This window comes from Acanthisitta chloris, unplaced genomic scaffold, assembly GCF_000695815.1.
Source record: "Acanthisitta chloris isolate BGI_N310 unplaced genomic scaffold, ASM69581v1 scaffold25886, whole genome shotgun sequence".
Lineage (NCBI taxonomy): Eukaryota > Metazoa > Chordata > Aves > Passeriformes > Acanthisittidae > Acanthisitta > Acanthisitta chloris.
Genome location: NW_008680114.1, coordinates 10687 through 27956, shown reverse-complemented (window position 1 = coordinate 27956; position 17270 = coordinate 10687). Strand labels below are relative to the sequence as shown.

Here is a 17270-nt window from a genome sequence, read left to right as displayed (position 1 = left end):
TTAGGTTTTGTCTTCAGTATGAGGCTGTCATGCCACGGTGCACAAAGTGTGTCAGTGTCAGATCTTTTCACTCTGGATTAGTACAACCTGCCAGGCTGCAGGCGACTGATTACACATGGGTTGAAGATGACTTCCTGAATCCAACTATATCCTGGTCCTGTGTGACTGTCATCTGTCACTAACCTGATCTCCAGTTGCCACTGTTTGGGGTCTGACTCTTGATTCTCAGTAAGCCACTTGAGCTGGGCCCAGTTGTGATGTGCAAATGATTCTGTCCCATTAAAAATCAGTGGCTTCTTTGTATAGAGAGAAATATTAATGTGAGGATGCACAGCACCTCCAAGATCGACCTGTGACACGAAAGTGTGCTTGACATAGAGCTTTCTCAGCTCTTCCAAGGCAATGAGTTTAGCTAAAAGCATGGAGAGCTTGAGCACTCTCTTCCTAGTCAAGTGCCACTGGGAAAGTTGCCATGTCACAGGTCTCTACATAATGGCTCAGCTCCTCCCAACCTCTTTCCAGCTGTTGCAACAGCTCAGTTAAAAGTGTCAGCTGGATTTCAGTCTGTTTTTTCCCCACCTTCTTCATCTTCTGCAGCTGGCAGGGGTTTGCAGTTTGCAAGATGTCAACACAATTCATCCTGTTGTTCTCATCTCTCATGGACACCTCCCTGGGCTCGGTCTTCAAGTCAAAGTAACACTTGTTCAGAAGATGAACTTTGATCTGGTGGTGCTGGAGGTGGTGAGGGTTCAGCCTGGAGTGCAGGAAGTCCAGACCAATATTTTTATTTCTCAAGTACTGCTCCATGCTGGTATTTTTCACCGTTCTGTGCTGGGCACTGTACTCTCTGAACTGGTTTCAGTCTCATTCAAAACCTCAGCCATGCTTCCAAAGCTCAGGTGCTGTGTAGGAAAGCAGCAGTAATAACATTAAGAACCAAAGGACAAGCAGCTGTGAGGGTGTATAATCATGGCTGTGACTCCTCTCTTAATTAAAGCTTAGCTTATACGGATGGGAAAGAACTGCTAGACTACATGTAGTTCCAGAGGAATTTTCCATTATAGTTCTATGGTATTGAATGTTTTGTATCATCTACTTTTATATATTCCAACCAACTACTCTCCTTCCACCCCACCTTGAGAGGTTCTACAACTGCTTAATAGATTCGCTGACAGGAACTATTCTCTGATACACTCTGCCAAAATGTCTCCCTATCTTATTATCTTCTGTTTCATTCTAATTAGCTGCCTTTGTACTCCTGTAAGCAATTTCTTTCCATTCTTCTGCCTCTCTGGAGATGTCTATTTTTCTCTCTTTGTAATCTGCCAGGTTGTTGAGGTTTGAGACCCATCTTCTCAGCCAATTCCTACAGCTACATAATCACCTTGGTGATTCAAATTAACCTTCTGCCCCCACACGAGCTGGTACTCAGCAGGCAGAGCAGAGCAATACACTGAGTGCCACCTCACCACAGCTTCCCAGAGGAATCACAGCATTTTCCCTGCACCTCTGCCTTCAAGCAGTGGATTGACAGCCATAACCTGACAGTGTTTTCAGTGATGTGCTGCTTACCTTTTCTTTTGTTTTCATTTCCATTGTCTCAGCCCATGAGATCTACTTGCTGTCTTGTAGAATGTTGTTAGCCTATCAACCATGCACAGGAAGAGAATGAAACATGTAAAGCACCTGAAAACAGGTGATAGTTCACTGTTATAAGATGTTTAGGCAGTGGTTCTTGCAGCATCACATCTGCTGGATTAATTTTAGCTGTTTACAAGGGCATGACAGGACATGGGAGAATGGCTTTAATTTGACAGAGGGCAGGATTAGATAGGATACTAGGGAGAAATCCTTCCCTCTGAGGGTGCTGAGGCACTGGCACAGGTTGCCCAGAAAAGCTGTGGCTGCTCCATCCCTGGGAGTGTTCAAGGCCAGGCTGGATGGGGCTTAGAGAAACCTGGTCCAGTGGAAGGTGACCCTGCCCATGGTGGTGCCTTCCAAACCAACTCATTCTGGGATGATTTCATACCTCATTTACTGGCAAAGATGTGCCCTGGCTGGTGGTGCTCTCTGAGCCAAGGTGGAAGGTGTTTCTCTGTTGTGCTTTAGCTCACACAGCTTATGTACCGTAAACAGCAATTAGCTAAACAAACGGCTGTGTCCCTGTTGTGAGTGATGCTGTGATGAAAACCCAGCTGGATGCTGAGGTGGCTTTCACAAGCTGCACATGCTTGGTTTGAAAATGAAATAAATACAGAATTCTGAAAGATCTAACTGGCATATTTTCATTCTTACATGCCCTGTAGAAGCTAGATGGTGATATCTACTTGACAAAGTCATCTTTCTTAGCCTCATTTTCCCTAGGTTTGTAACAGCTAATACTTCCTCATAGGAATTCCAAGCGTTTGTAAACCTTTCAGCTGTCTGGCCCCGAGCTGCACCACAGTTTATACTAAGTCACTCATTTGCAACATTTTTTCTCCAAGAGAGCTGTCAGCTTAAAAAAACAAGCTGTATTTCCTTTTTACTTTTTTTTTATTCCCACAAAATCCCACCTAAACCAAAGCTCTGCCAGCTCCCAGCATCCCATATGGAGCAGCAGGGCCAGCACATGCACCAGGTGACATTCCCCACTCTTGGAGGGATTTGGCTCTCCAGAGCAGTTTGTTTGCCCACAGAATGAGCTGTCATTGTGCTTCTTTTCCCTTGCTGTTTTTATATCCCTTTTTTTTTTTCCCCAGGAAGGGCTGGCTGTATTCCCTGCAGTATTGCTGTGTTTGCAGGCTGGGAGGATGCAGGCACCCAAGGATGGGGCTGTGGGGCTCTGTGTTCACCCAGACCATGGTTTAGAGAGGTTGAAGGGGCACCCAGGGGAGCTGAGGGACTCAGTCCCTCGTAGAGCTGCAGCTTTGCTTGCTGTCCAGGCTGGGGAGTGAGTGAGCCCTGGCCCTGTCTGCAAAGGCTGAGCCTGGGGATGCCACAGCCCCAGTGAGCCCAAACCCACTCTGTCATGCCCTGTGAGCCCTGACCAGTCACCCCAGTACCAGTGCAGCCCAGGATCAGGGTTGTGGGTCCCACCTGCCCTCAACGCCCCCCAGACCCAGAGAGCTGCAGCTGAACCACCCAAGGATGAGGCTCCACCAAGCCCCAAAGTCCTTCATACCTTCCCCTCCATAATTCATAGAATCCCAGAATGGTTTGGGTCGGAAGGATCTTAAAGCTCATCCCATTCTACCTCCACCACCATGGGCAGTGATGCCAGTAAATCCCAGTAATCTCCTTCCCAGATGCCCCCAGTCCCTCGTACCTTCCGTGGCTGCAGGCTCAGGGACACCAGGAGCTGTGGGGAGAGCAGCACAGCCACAGTCTGCTCTGCCCATTAAACCAGACGTGTCTGCTGTGGATCCCAAAGCAGTGACACAGGTTGTGTACAGCAAGGTGGCCCAAATGCCCATTGCTGCACCACAAGAGGATCGTGGAGTCATGGAAGTTGGAGAATCATGAAGCCATGGAATCATAGAACCATGGAATCTAAAATCACAGACTGGTTTGGGCTGGAAGGAACCATTAATCTCACCTAGTTCTAACCCCCTGACATGGGCAGGGGCACCTTCCACTAGACCAGGTTGCTCTAAGCACCATCCAATGTGGCCTTGAACATTTCCAGGAATGGAGCAGCCACAGCTTCTCTGGGCAACCTGTGCCAGTGCCTCACCACCCTCACAGGGAAGAATTTCTTCCTAGGATCTAACCTAAATCTCAGAAAGCAGGGATGGTTCTGTGGTATGCACAGGACCTGCTGGGCCTTATGGTGTGCTGGGAGTGAAGTCTTTTTCCTTTTCAAGGGTGAATTTTGGAGAGTTTTTCCATCTGAGGCCAGACACCAATGCTTTACTCTCCACAGTGAGCCTGAGGCTGCTTCACAGTGTCAGGAGTTTTGTTAACTTATATACAAAATCCTTTTTTAAAGAGCTGTGTCAAAATAGGATATAAACTGTTCTATTAAGTGCAGCAAACTTCCTGCTTGGGAAGAAGGGATTTTTCTGCTTTGCTTTGCTGTGGGACCCAACTGCCCAGTCAGCTGTGTTAGTGTGGAGAAGAGAGTGATTTGTCTGGTTCATGATGGCAAGCTCCATAATACAACTAGTGAGTTTACCAGCAAACTGGACAGGCATCCTGGGCTGAAGGTGCCTTGATATTCCCTGCTATTAAATCTTTGGGTCAGGGTTTAGCCTCAATGCTGTCTGGTGCACTTAGCTGGTGCATCTCTGCTGAGCTTTTTTAATTGAATGATAGACAGGATCCATAACACCAACCCTGAGCTCCTGCTTGAACATCAAGGGAGGAGGCAATCTGTCATTTTAAGAAATCAATGCATCTTCTCAAGGCAGCCAGAGCTTACCATTTCATTTCACAGCTGCCAAGAGATTAACTATACCATTGTCAGGTGTGATTCTCTAACAGACAAGGGAGATAACAAGTATGACTGAAAGCAGGTTGATGGCCTTGATTGGGGGGGAAGGGCCAGAGGAAATCAGTATTCAGAATAATGCCAAGTTTCTGCAGGAAATGAATGTTCATGCTCATGTCATGGATTTGGATCCTGTTGTTTGGACTGTGCATGCTGAGAACTGAATGGTCCTTTTGCCTTGGCCTCAGTGCTCTGAGAGTATGAAAAAGAGTCCTGTGGAGGCCCAGCTAAGCTAACCTCCTGTTCCAACTGGAGCCTGTGCCAGGTGCCCAGAGAGGAATCATGGACTCATAGAATCACAGAATGGGTTGGTTGGTTTGGAAGGGCTCATCTCATTCCAACCTCCTATCATGTTCCTCAAAGCCCCATCCAACCTGGCTTTGAACACTTCCAAGGATGGAGCAGCCACAGCTTCTCTGGGCAACCTGTGCCAGTGCCTCACCACTCTCACAGCCAAGAATTTCTTCCAAATATCCAATCTAATCCTGCCATCTGTCAGTTAAAAGCAATTCCCCTATGTCATGTCACTCCACTCCCTTGTTCAAAGTTGCTCTCCTGCTCTCTTATAGTGCCTTTAGGTACTGGAAGGTGCTCCAAGATGTCCCCAGAACCTTCTCTTCTCCAGGCTGAACACCTCTAGCTCTCTCAGCCTGTCTCCAGAGCAGAGATGCTCCAGACCATGGAGCATTTTAATGAGGCATTCAAAGCAAGATTTGTGCTTTGTGTCCATTTCCCTTGGACATTTCCCTCCCATCCATTATTTCTCAAGATGTGATGAAGTCTTTCTATTTAATAGCTCTCTGTCTACCTTTGAGCTGACAAGGTCAAGGCTGTTCAGGGTGTTCTGTACCCCAGAACTGACCTGAAAAAGCTGATGGTAGAAGATGGAAGTATTGCACAGCTGAACTGAGTGCCCTGGCTGAGCTTCTCACACAGCAAAGGTGAAGTCCTGGAGTTTGCTCCTCATTTTGGCTGGGCTAGGAAGTTACCTGAGCACTTTCTATGATCACAGAATGGTGCATGTTTGAATCAGGGTTTATGGCTGGAGTTGTGCAGAGGTTTGCACTGAGCTTGTTTGTACTTCTCATTGCCATAAATGTTAATCTGCACCCCAAATTTAGCATGCAAAAATGGAATCCCTTTGGCTGCCCCTTCCCTGAGCAGCTGGCCAAGCTGTTTTCCTGATTTTAGGAGCATGGATCATAAACATGCTTAGAGTCTGCAGCTGAAATGTTAGTGTTTTCCATCACTTTGCATCAGGGATCAATTCAGCTATAGGATTTTATTGCACTCTGTGAATCTCTTTGAATTAATACACACACAAATGTTTGAAGCATTCAACACCACCTACCCCTTTGTCCCCCTCATCAGCTGTGCTGTCTTTGTGGCAGAGCTGACAGCTATTGTCACTCTGTTTGTCACTCTGCCCCTCCTGTCCACAGCATCAAAATAAAGAACTTGTTAGTCCTGTCTGAGATCAAGATATAAGCAGACAATTGATTTTCCTCCCTCTTCTCATTAGTGAGCTCTGACACTTAATAAAACATATATTTCCACACTCAGGGTAAGCAAAACACCCAGATAGTGTCTGTCAGAGAGGGCTGGGAGCAGGGATTAATCTTTATGGAAAATCAATAGCTGGAACAGAAAAATTGGCAGAAGCCAAATTAAAAGTCGCTGGCAATTTCTGCCTTCATATTTCACATCTTCTGCATTTCTGAAATAGTGATTTGCTGCAAAGACAAACACCACAGGGGCAGGGAGGAGGTTGAACTCTGTGTCTGGTTTCTCTTCTGCTGGTTCCAGGTGGTACCTGGTGGATGGATGTGGGTGCCAGGGTTGGAGCAACTCTTTGGGCAGCACCTGGCTCAGGGTGGTCCTTGTCCCAGGGCAGAAGGCTGTCCAGCACTGACCTTTCTCTGAGAGGTTGTGTCCCCACTGCAGCACTGTCATTAAAGCCTCCTGACATCTCCTCCAGAGTCTTTGACTGTCCCTGCAGCTCCAAGCAATACCCATCCCTCCTCATCTTCACCCAGCTCCGTGGGAGCAGGTTTTTCAGAGCAATATAAAGGCTGCAATCCCCATGATCACAAGGGTATGACTGATTTACTCACTGCTTGCTCCCGGTTTCACTGGTGCCTCAAATACCTGAAATAAATTATACATTCCCGATATATTCCAAATCTAAATCATCGCCACACATCAGTGAACTCGTGGTGTTCATTAGGCTGTGATTCAGAGGCTCACTTTGAGAAAGACGAGGGATGGAAGTTTTCTAAGGAACCTGGGAGGTAGGCCGCAGGGAATTGCTCTCGTGGGATGCAAAAGCCCCAGCTGGACCAGGGCAGGAAGGAGTTAATTGTGTCCCCGAGGCAGCAATTATCTCCAGCTCATTACACCCACTAATGGTGTTAGGGAAGTCCCAAAGCCTGGACCCAGCAGAGTTTGGGTCGGCAGGCAAATAAATTTGGGGGTTTGGAGGCTGGTTTGGGGCAGAAATCTTCCCTGGTGTGAGCCCAGAGCTGCAATCTGCTACTTGGAGGGCTGAGAGCTCGAGACTTCCTCCAGAGCCATCGCCCGTTAGTTCTCCTTTTCTCCTCTCCTGGTGGTTGGACAGACTGGACAGATTTTGGCACCAAAGGCTGCCAGACCCTCCTTTCTCCGGTGATGACATTGATTTAAGCACCCGACACATGTGGACATGAGAGTTGAGAGCCTGTCTGAGCCTCAGGCTGCAGCAGGATTGGTATACCAATGATCTCACTCAGGGAATGGGGTCAGGGAAGCTCCTTTATCATGCTGGAAGCTCATCAAAAGCCCGTTTGGATCTCCCTGTGCTGTGCTGCACTTTGCAAGACAGATGTCCTTGGGCATTAGCTCAAGGCAGGTTGTCCTGTCCCAGACCCCACGAGACAGCCCTTGCTGGTAGGCTCATCCCAGCAGTGAGCATGCATCCCTCTTTTTCCAGGAAAGCTTTCCAAGGGAGTCAAGTTTGCTTGGGTGTGGGACAGAGAGCAAAGATGGGAAGTGGGAAACCTGCTGAGACTGCAGCCTTGTTCCTTGGTCATCACTTGTGGTCGGTCCCTGCTCAGGGCTGTGGCTGGCAGGGAGCACAGCCAGGCTAATGCCAGGGACCTGAGTGTCTGCCCTCCCCAGGGAACAGGACATGGACACAGCTCAAGGCTTGAGCATTTATCCTGTTGGGAACGTGGTGTCCAGCACAGTCACAGAGCAGGATGGGCAGAGCTGGAGCCTGTGTCCTGTGATGTATCTCCTGGCTGGTTCAGGCACCCTTCCATCTCTCTGGGCTTCCAGCTCACATGGATAAATCAGCCCAAAGTGTCTGATCCCACAACGGTCTCCAAGCAAGGGGAGGCTGCAAACCCCCCAGGGCAGGAGCAAGGCAGGGGCTTTTATTTCTTGCCATTGAAAGCTATGCTGGTATGACACAAGGCCACTACTGGGAAATATCTGTGTTACAAGGAGAGACTGAGGCTCAAGGTAAGGTAATAACCTGCTTGGATTTATGGAGGAGAGGTGAACCCTGAATGGTCACTTAGGTGCCCTCACTGATTCCCAGAAGGTTTTTCAGAGGGGGCACAAGCATTTCACAAGACCACAGAGAGTGGTCCTTCCTGGGCTAAACAGGAGTGACTGTGGGGCTGTCAGGCTTTGCTGCTGCTCACAGGGATGCTCATCCCTGGGCCTCATCCAGGCCAAGTGCTGGGGCAGGGGCTGTGGCACTCCATGGCTATGGTCTGGAGGGTTAATGCAAGGAAGCTGGCAGGGCAGAGCCAGAGCAGGGAGTTCCTCTGGGAATCCTGACAGCTCAGCAGCAGGACAGAAGGTGAAGTCATGCCCATGTCATCCCATCCATCTCCACAGCTTGCAGGCTGGTCCCGGGGGAAGTGCAGCCTTTGGCAGCTTTACGTGGGATTGGAGGCGGATGCAATTCTGGAGAACAAGATTCCCTAGCAAAACCTGTAAAAAAATATAAAATAAAAGTTCTTGGCTGAGAAGCTTATTTAAATATCTTATCCCTGGCTGAGGAAATAAGTTCCTAATTCCCTCCCTTGCTGCCTCCCAGCAAGTGCTGGGTCCCCAGAGGGGCACAGGCCATTAGCTCTGCCAGGAAATTAGCTGAAGAAGCAGCTTTTGTTAACAGAACTGAGACTGACCTGAAGTGGCTCTGGGTGAAGCTGCTGCCTCTGACACGTCCCTGCCGTGGGGCATGCATGGGGTGGGCACCCTGCATCCTGCATTCAAGGCAGATAGCAGGCAAAAATTCCATTTTCTGAAGCCTTGGATGGAATCAGGAGGTGGTTTGGGCAATGCTGCTCCCCCTGCTCCATCCCATGGGTGCCTTGGGTAGGACAGGCATCCCTAGGGCTTCCTGGGGTTCTGCAGAAGGAGGGACAGGGTGGCCACAGCCATCCCACACACACTGGAGGCTGCATTGATCCTGTGTGAGCTGACACTGGAGAGCTTTTGTGATACTGTGTGCAATGGGATAAAAGGTGTTTAATAAGTGACAGCTTGGTGCCATCCATGGCCTTATCTGCCATGTGGCACAGCACTGAGGCTGTGCTGTTCCTATGCCGAGGACCTCTGTGACTGTCCTGCCACCAAACGGGGACAGAGGGTGAGGAGGGTCCAGGCTCCTGTCTCACAGTGTGGTGGTCAGTGGGGAGACCAGACTCCCTGCTCACTCATTTTTTTGTCCCTTGCGTTCATTGTCACCTCCGCCCACACCAAGAGCCTCGTCTGAGTCACCTCCCAGCTCAATGGAGTGTGTGGGCTTAGTGCAACTTTAGCTATTCATCCTCTGCTGTGCTGGAGCCTGACACGGGTAAAGTGGAGCAATTCATCAATGTGGGGATGAGGTGGATGGATGTCCTGTGCCAAAACAACAGCCCTTGCTCTCCTCCCACCAGCTCAAGCAGCAGCTGGTGTCGCTCTGGTCCAGTCAGGGCTGCTGAAGTGGCTGCTGCTTGAGGGGCTCAAGAGATCTTAAAAGAAATATGGACTTATATTTTGTGCTGGATGACTTAGTGCTTCAGCTGTAAAACACTGCCTCCATGGAGAGGAGGCTCTTGAAGATGTTCCTACCTTGTGTGGAAGCAGGAAGAGGGAAAGCAAAGCCAGGGTGGCAGCATCTCACCTCTGGTCTGATGTTAAATCCCTCTGGGGTGAGGTCGATGCTGGCACTCAGGACTGTGACTGGTGCTGGCATTCAGGACTGTGACTGGCCTCATGGCCACTATAGCAGCCAGGTGTGTCCTTGCCTTTCCCACCCTGGTCCTGCTGCCTGGCCACGGCCTTTGCCACGTGCAGTTCTGCCCCAGCACGTGCCCCTCCAGTCCCTGAGGAGCACAGGGCAGGCGCTGACTGGTGCTGGGATACTTCTGTCAGCTGTCAAGTGCTTGAAGCGTCTTTGTGGAGTTCAGCAAACCTCTTTGCATGTGAAATAGCAGGTCTCCAGAGAGCAAATCCAGAGTGAAATATCTCTCCTGGTGACTGACACCAACTTCTCTCACTAATGCTGCTTTTTGGTTGTGCCAAGCAGTCACCTGCCCCTAGCAGCTCCTCGCAGCACCGTGGCAGCACACGTGCAAGGTGACCCAGGCTCCCACCCCAAGCTCCTGCTGGGGTTCAGTTTCACCCCTTTAGGAAGGGCTGAGCTGGGGGCCAGGGGCTGTGGGGCTCACAGAGCATGTAATGTGGTCACAGAGAAGCACACGAACCTGGAGGTTAGCAACATGATCCTTGTCAGTGGTGTAGCTGAAACCAGAGGGAAGTTGCAAGAGCATAAGCACTCCTGGAGGTGCAGCAGCATTTGAGACAGAGATTTTGTGGGTGAGCAGATTTGGTGGGGAACAGCAGTGTGGCACAGCCACTCTCGGAAGCTGCACTCGCCACCAGGACAGGGACAGTCACGAGGCTTGTCCCACACTGCAGGGCAGCATGACTGGAGCCAACATAACATCCCACAGGCAGGATGCTCTGGGCAGGACTGGGAGGGCTGTTTGAGCACCCAGGGTTGCCCTCACAGTGTGTATCATGCAGCCAACACCTGAGATAACCCAGCTGGAAGGTGAGTGGTCCAGAGGAAACACAGCTTGGGGCCCCCTCGCTGGCCAGTGAGCGAGGCAGCTCTGACCCCTCGGCATCGCTCCGACTGGGGCTGATCATCCTTACTGTGGCCCCACTGGGCTGAAAACATCCATTTTGGGTTCCTGTCGGCAGTGATTAGGGAGCACAATGCTGATGGGTGTGCGGGGGGAGCCCACAGGGGAGAGGGAAGGGAGGACAGGCCGCCCAGCACGTCCTGCGGCTGCCTCGGGTCGCGCGAGGCTGCGGCGACGTTACGCAAGGGCTGGGACACCCTGTGCCCCACGCCAGCTCAGGATGGCCCCAAGCTGCTCAACATCTGTGGACATCACCCACAGGAAAACTTCTCATGGCTCAGCCTCGTGGTGCTTTTCCCATCATGGATGTCACTGGGGGGCACAGCTGGGAATGGGGCGAAGTGAGCTCCCAGCTGCTGTGACCAGCTTGGTTTTGGCCTGTGTATGTGGGATTTGGGGCAGAGGATCTGTGTAAAGGGAAAATTGTGGCAACTAAAGCAGCAGTTCTCCTGGACATTTTTCCTTGCTGGGTTTGCAGCCACCTCCAGAGCAGGCAACCAACTGGGCAAGGGGCTGCTCATCCTGTCTCCCAAACCGTGGCAGTGCTGGGGAAGTGGCCAGACAGGGAGGAAGGGGCAGGACAAGGGGGAAGGGGCAGGACAGGGAGGTGTTTCTGTGCGGGAAGAGGCTGAGCTTGCCCGTCCTGCTAATCGCTGTGGCCTACTTGGTGTCTACAGCAAGAACAGGGCTAATCCTAATCCAGGGCATGGATAAAGGGCCACAAGTGCTGCATGCCAGGGAGCCACATTCCGGTTGGCACTGGCCACTGTGCCTTGGTTTAGTGCCCTCAGCCCTGGGGTCAGTCCAGTTAGTCTACTTTGGGCTTAAGCTGGATCTGCCCTCCAGGATGGAGCTGGAGCTGCTTTTAGGGCCTTGGTCCATCCACTGCTGCCAGGGACAGCTTTCCAACCCAGCACGGCCAAGGACAGACACACAGAGCTCGTGTTTCAACTTGTGTGTGGCTTTTCAACCCCTTCAAACAGCTTTATTCACACAAACGTCCCTTAATTTACAAAGCCTCTGCCATTCATACACATCAGGGGATCCACAGTGTTCAAAGAACTTAAATAGGACATCTCAACCCGAGTAAACCAAGTACAAAAAATATTTATATAAAGTTGTTCACACATAGGTCCTAGATTACCAGCTTCTGTGCAAAAAAAAAAAGAGAAAATACAGATTCCTTTACTAGTATTATTTTTAGTTTAGAGTCTGGGTTTAAGCCTTCTGATCTTGCTAGCTCAGTATGGGGGCTGTGGGGAGCAGGGGGAGCCCATCTCAGGGCTGGGGCAGAGTGCCCCCAACCTGGGGCTCACCCAGCTCCCCAGGAGTGTGGCAGGGAAGCAGGTCACCCCTGCAAAGCTGTTGTGTTTTCTTGGGTGAGCTGAAGGCCCATGATGGGCTGGGCAGCTGCTATGGAGGGGACAGGCGCCAGAATGGGGACACCAAGCACTTCCATGTGGCCCCTGTAAGCTCTTCCAGCAGCCTAAACATCACCCTTGGAGCTAAAAGCACTTGGGCAGTCTGCATAGAAATGATCTGGCAGGTCACAGCTGAAGAGAGCAGCTCCCTGCACTTCCCTTCCAGCTGCACCCACCATCCCTGCTGTGAAGTGTGAAATGCTTTTGGACATGAAGGGCCACACGCTGGGATGTGCCCATAACCAGCCGAGGAGCACAGGAGCCACTGGCACAGCTCTCCTTGTGCCACTGACAGTTCCTGGCAGTGCCTTGGTGAAGGAACAAACATTGACTGCATCCTGCTGCCAAGGGATCAGGGGCTCTGCTTTCCAAATGCTGCCCTGGTTGGTGGGATGGTTGGCTGATGGGATGGGGGGGTTTCAAGGAGCAGGGTAAAGCCTACAGCCTGCTCCTGTGGCACAGCCAAGCTGGCACGGGACTGTGCACCACAGACCCATCCCATGTCAGCACTGCTTAAAGAGACCAGGAGTCCCTCACTGTCCCAGGCAGCTGTAGTGAGGCTCAGGCAGCACAGGCCTGAGGGAAGGAAGGAAAGCAGCAATATGTTTCCCTGCTCTCTTGACCTGCAGAAAGCCCTGGGAAACAAATCCCAGTTTGTGCCCTGAAGCAGTTGTCCCATGCTGCTTGTCAGGCTTAAACCCAGACTCGTATTGCATACGGAAACAGACACTGCACACAACAGAGGATTTCCACAACGATGGTAATGCTTGTTTTACATCTTATTGCTCCAGAAAGGCTCTGGGAGCCTGTGATATGTGAAGGAGCTGGGTCCTGAGGAGTAAAGGAAGACCACAGGGCTAACTCTTATCTGTCACTAGCACTGCTGAACTTCAAACACAGCAGCAAGGGGTAAAGGGGAGCTAAACTAACCCCTCGAGGCTAGAGCCACCTCTGTTCTCCCCATGGACCAAAGCTGGCCAGGAAATCCTCATGACACCTGCACGATGCTGGTGGTGTTGGCCTTGCTGCAGGCTGGTGCAGACAACACATTTCCCAATCCTCCTGAGGCTTGGCTTGTTCCCCCCACCCACCCCACATCCCTCTTGTAAACAGCAAAGTCAGAAGTAAACAGTTTCATACAATCACTCCCCTGGCACGGGCACTGGCTGGGGTCCCATGAGCCTAGAGGGCAGCAGGTTCTGTGCAGGGGGGCTTGACTCCCCCCACACTAACCAGGTATCCCTGGCACCTGGATGCTCCGCTTAACTAAGGCCAGGAAGAGACAGAAACAGCCTGGCCCTGGGTTGGGCAATGGGCCACAGGCTTGGTGCTGCTCTCTTAAGCTTGGGTTTTCCCAGCAGTGCATCCAAATGCCAAAAACATCCACAGTGAGGCAGAAGTTCAGCCTGCAGGAGCTGGGCAGGTGAGGTCTGTTAGACCCACCTGGGAAGAGAAGCCTAAACATCCTCCATCCCACAGCACATGCAGGTTTGAGCAGTTCCCCATTCCCATCTTGTTCTAGAGGGAGTGCTGGTCAGGGCCGAAGTAACCAGGAGGAGAGATGTGGGGAGCTGTAAACACAAGGCAGGTTCCTACATAGCCTGGGGAGTGGAGCACAAACAGCAGCAAAATCATCAGAGAAAAATGCTCTTAAAAGGACAAATTATTCAGGGAAACATCCACATTGGCCAAAGGCTAGCAGCCCTAGGTCTCCTCCTTGGAAGTGATCACTAAATCCTAAGTAAGGCACTACGGTCTAGCTCACTAACATCAAATTGCTTTAAAAACACATCTGCAATGCAAAAGCTGAGGTGGACAAGTGTGGTTTGAAGATGGCCTGAAACAGTGGTGGATCAAGAGGGCTGACCCTCCCAGGGGCTGCCAGGCTCGCTCTTGTCCCCAGAGAGGAGCAGGGAGCTGGCTGGAGGTAGCGATTCCAGTGAGCAACCCACCCACTTCCTTCCACCTTCACCCCTGCCTTTCATGCGTAGTATTCCTCCTGCTAGGAAGCTCCTCAACTGCAATGTGACATCTGCTGAGGTGCCATTCCAGCAGGGAAAGCCACATGAGCAGGGCCGGGAAGACAAAGCCCTCTTACTACACCCGTTCAGGCCAGGGTTCGGTTAGCACAGTTGTAACAGTCAGGAGCAAAGGCGCTGCCAGGTGGAGGAAAGATGGTCCAGTGATCAGGGCACTAACACTGCACTTGTGAGCTACAAGGTTCACTCTCCCTGTCCTGCACGATGCAGCACAGGGAGCTGTGGGAGAATCCTACCCAACCACAGCCCACAGAAGCATCCCTAGGGACAAACACAAGAGCAGCGTGAGAACAAGTGCTTAGTGCTGAATTTCTGCTGTCCAAACCTCCACAAGTCCCAGACATGGTCTGGAGTCTCCTGGTCCTCCCAAGAGGGACCAGGCCTTCCTGCAGCCACAACCTTTAGCTTTGTGTCCTGGAATAGATAGAAGATAAGAAAGGAGCCCTTCTCTCTTTTCTCTGCTCTAGCACTGCCTTAGCCCACCTGAATTTCCTCCATTTCCATTCATTCCCATGAGGTCAGTAAAGTACACTGAGGAGACACAAGGAGGTGCTGCCAGTTAGGAACCTTCCAGTGATGACACAGGGAAGCTGCAGCCTGTCCCTGCCAGGGACAAGGGGGTTGGGTGACCCCCTCCTGCCTGTGGCCATGGCCAGTTCTGGGCTGAGCAACCTGGGAGCAAAGGAGCAATGCTGGGTCAGACCAGCCACTCCTCAAACCACTGCTGGGTGATTTAACCTGGTGAGAAACATTTTAGATGGTTCAAAGGCTGCAGGGTGGAGAAGAGGTGGTGCTTTACATTGCATTTACAGTGAGCAAAGTCTGAAGATCATCAACAAGGGGGGATTCCCAGAATAGTGTTTTGCTTTAAATATAGGCAAGGAAATTGAGTATTAACTGCTCAGCCTGAGGTTCCAATCTCCTTACCTGAGCTGTACTGTACTGTAACCCACCATGAACAGCAGCATTGTCTTTTGCTTCCTGGAGATCATCAGCTAGCAAGGAAAAGTGTTCCATGGGAGGCTAGAATCCAGCCCATGAGCTATTTAGGCCAAACCTCCTCCTCTCCCCAGTATTGTTCCTAACAATCAAAGTTTGCCATTACATGGATGAGAGCAGTAGACTGTTTTCTGTTCCTGCATGCAGACAATGCTGACCTGAAAAGTATTCAGCAGCTCCCCAGTTCCCTCTCTGTATAGAAAGACAGTAACAAACACCATACTGAAATCCATCTTGGGGAGAGGGAGGTCTGCCCATTGCAGCAGCAGACCTGCCTTGCCAAATGGCTTTCCAGCTTGTTTATCCTACTCTATCCTAACCTCAACTGCTCACAGCCTGGGCAGCACCCACCTATTCAGGAGCTGTATGGCTATGAAATTATTTAGCTGCTGGTCCAAGAGACTCAGTTTTCCTAAAGCACTGCACTGATGGTGTAAACCTAATTTTAACTTTGCTCCCATTTTCCCTAGGCAAAATCAATAGCTTTAAACCCAAAACTGTGCCCAGCTGGATTCAGAGTGGGGCCTGGCAGCACAACTCACTGCCAGGCTGCTGATTCCCACTCCCTCCCTTACGGAACCACATCTCTAGAAACATCTACTGAGTCAAACGGCAGAACAGGAGACAACAGGGAGGGCTGGGCAAGGGCAGCTCTGCTCTCTGGATCTTGTTTACGAGGCTTGTGAGTGTACCAGCTGCCAGCTTGCACCCCTGCAGCCCCCTCCCACATCCCCACAACAAAACAAAGTAACACCCAAAGATTTCACATTGCCAGAGATCCTGCAGACCAGAGATCATCTTCTTCCCTTATCTTTGACTTCCTCGTTGCACACAAATAATGAAGATTATGGGTCCCTGGTAAATAAATCTGCAAGAGAAAACAAGAGAGAAGAAAGAGAGGTCAGGTTTGTCAGTGTTTTGTCCCAGTTACTACACTGTGACTCCAGTCATCAGCTGCTAGACGAAGGGGTGTGGGACACTACTGCAAAGGGCACGCACTCCCACCACCTGCCCACTGGTCCCAGTTGGTCCAAAACGGGTGCTGCCACATCTCTCTACTTCACAGTGCATTTACTATCGATCCAGACAGGAACAGGGCTCAGTTTACAGTCAGTTCCTTCCCTAGAGTGACTCAGACAGCAGTGCATGGAGCACACTGCCAAGGTCAGCACACATCCAGCTGCCCCAATGTGGGGGCTGAGCATCGCCCCACACACCCATAACACAGCCCCATCCTGCAGGGCTCCCTGCAGTGACAGTCCTGCTGGAACAAGGACAAGTGTTATCACAGCAGAGCCTGGCCTTGAGGCTCCATGTGATGCACCCATGAGTGCTGGCCTCCCTGTCCTCCACTGGGAAAGGTGGAACAAGCTGTGATCCCAGAGATGCCCTGCACTGCTCACCCAGTGCGTCAGCAGCAGCTTGGGCATCTTGAGTGGCTCTGCAAGAGGTGGGTAAAATCCAGTTTGGTGTGACTGGAAGCAGAGCAGGATGTTTGCAGCTCAATCCATAAGGATGTGCAGTGACAAGAATTTTAGGGAAGAAGAGGCAGGTATTTGCTGCACCAATCCCTGTGCTTACCATAGTCCCAACACACAGCATTCCCCCACAGTCCCCATAGCAGCAAGGGCACTGCACCCTCCCATCCCCTGAGCTCAGGGACGTGGAAATGCTCAACTCTGCACATAAGCCACCAGTGTTTTCCACACAATGTGCAACCCAGCAAATTCCCTGTGGACATCCCATCCAGCAGCAGAGCTGGACCCAGCAGGGGAACAGCACACATGCATGTGATGCCACTTCTGTACTGGAAACACATCCTTCAGGATGTCTCAAACTCCTGAGGAGGGACCAGCAGAGCTGAGGGCAGCAGTTGTTCTGGGAAAGCAGTGGTTCCATGAAAGCTGGGACCCACCTGCCTGATGTAGGGAGCTGGGGGTCCCCCACTGCTGTTAGCTTTGTCCAGGGGCACCTCGAGTGCTTCCTGCAGCAAGGGATGGGGCTGGAAGTCACCAAAACACATGCAAACCTTCAACCCAAGGGGAGGACTCTGCTTCACTCCAGCACCCCTCATGCTGTGCATGGGTTGTAATTTTCCAGGAGTTATCAGGAGTTTAATTTTTCCCCAAACTTGAGCTCTAACCTGTTACAT

General features: G+C 51.1%; 1 protein-coding gene across 1 annotated transcript; it reads right to left on the bottom strand.

Moving 5' to 3' along the window:
- Positions 1-8: 8 nt before the first annotated feature.
- Positions 9-807, bottom strand: LOC103804970 (uncharacterized protein C20orf195 homolog; the record flags this gene model as incomplete). Its single annotated transcript, XM_009077604.1, is given in 3 exon segments — positions 9-70; positions 146-462; positions 464-807. Coding segments are annotated over 3 exon segments (723 nt in total), but the record flags the coding sequence as incomplete, so codon positions are not given.
- Positions 808-17270: the final 16463 nt, after the last annotated feature.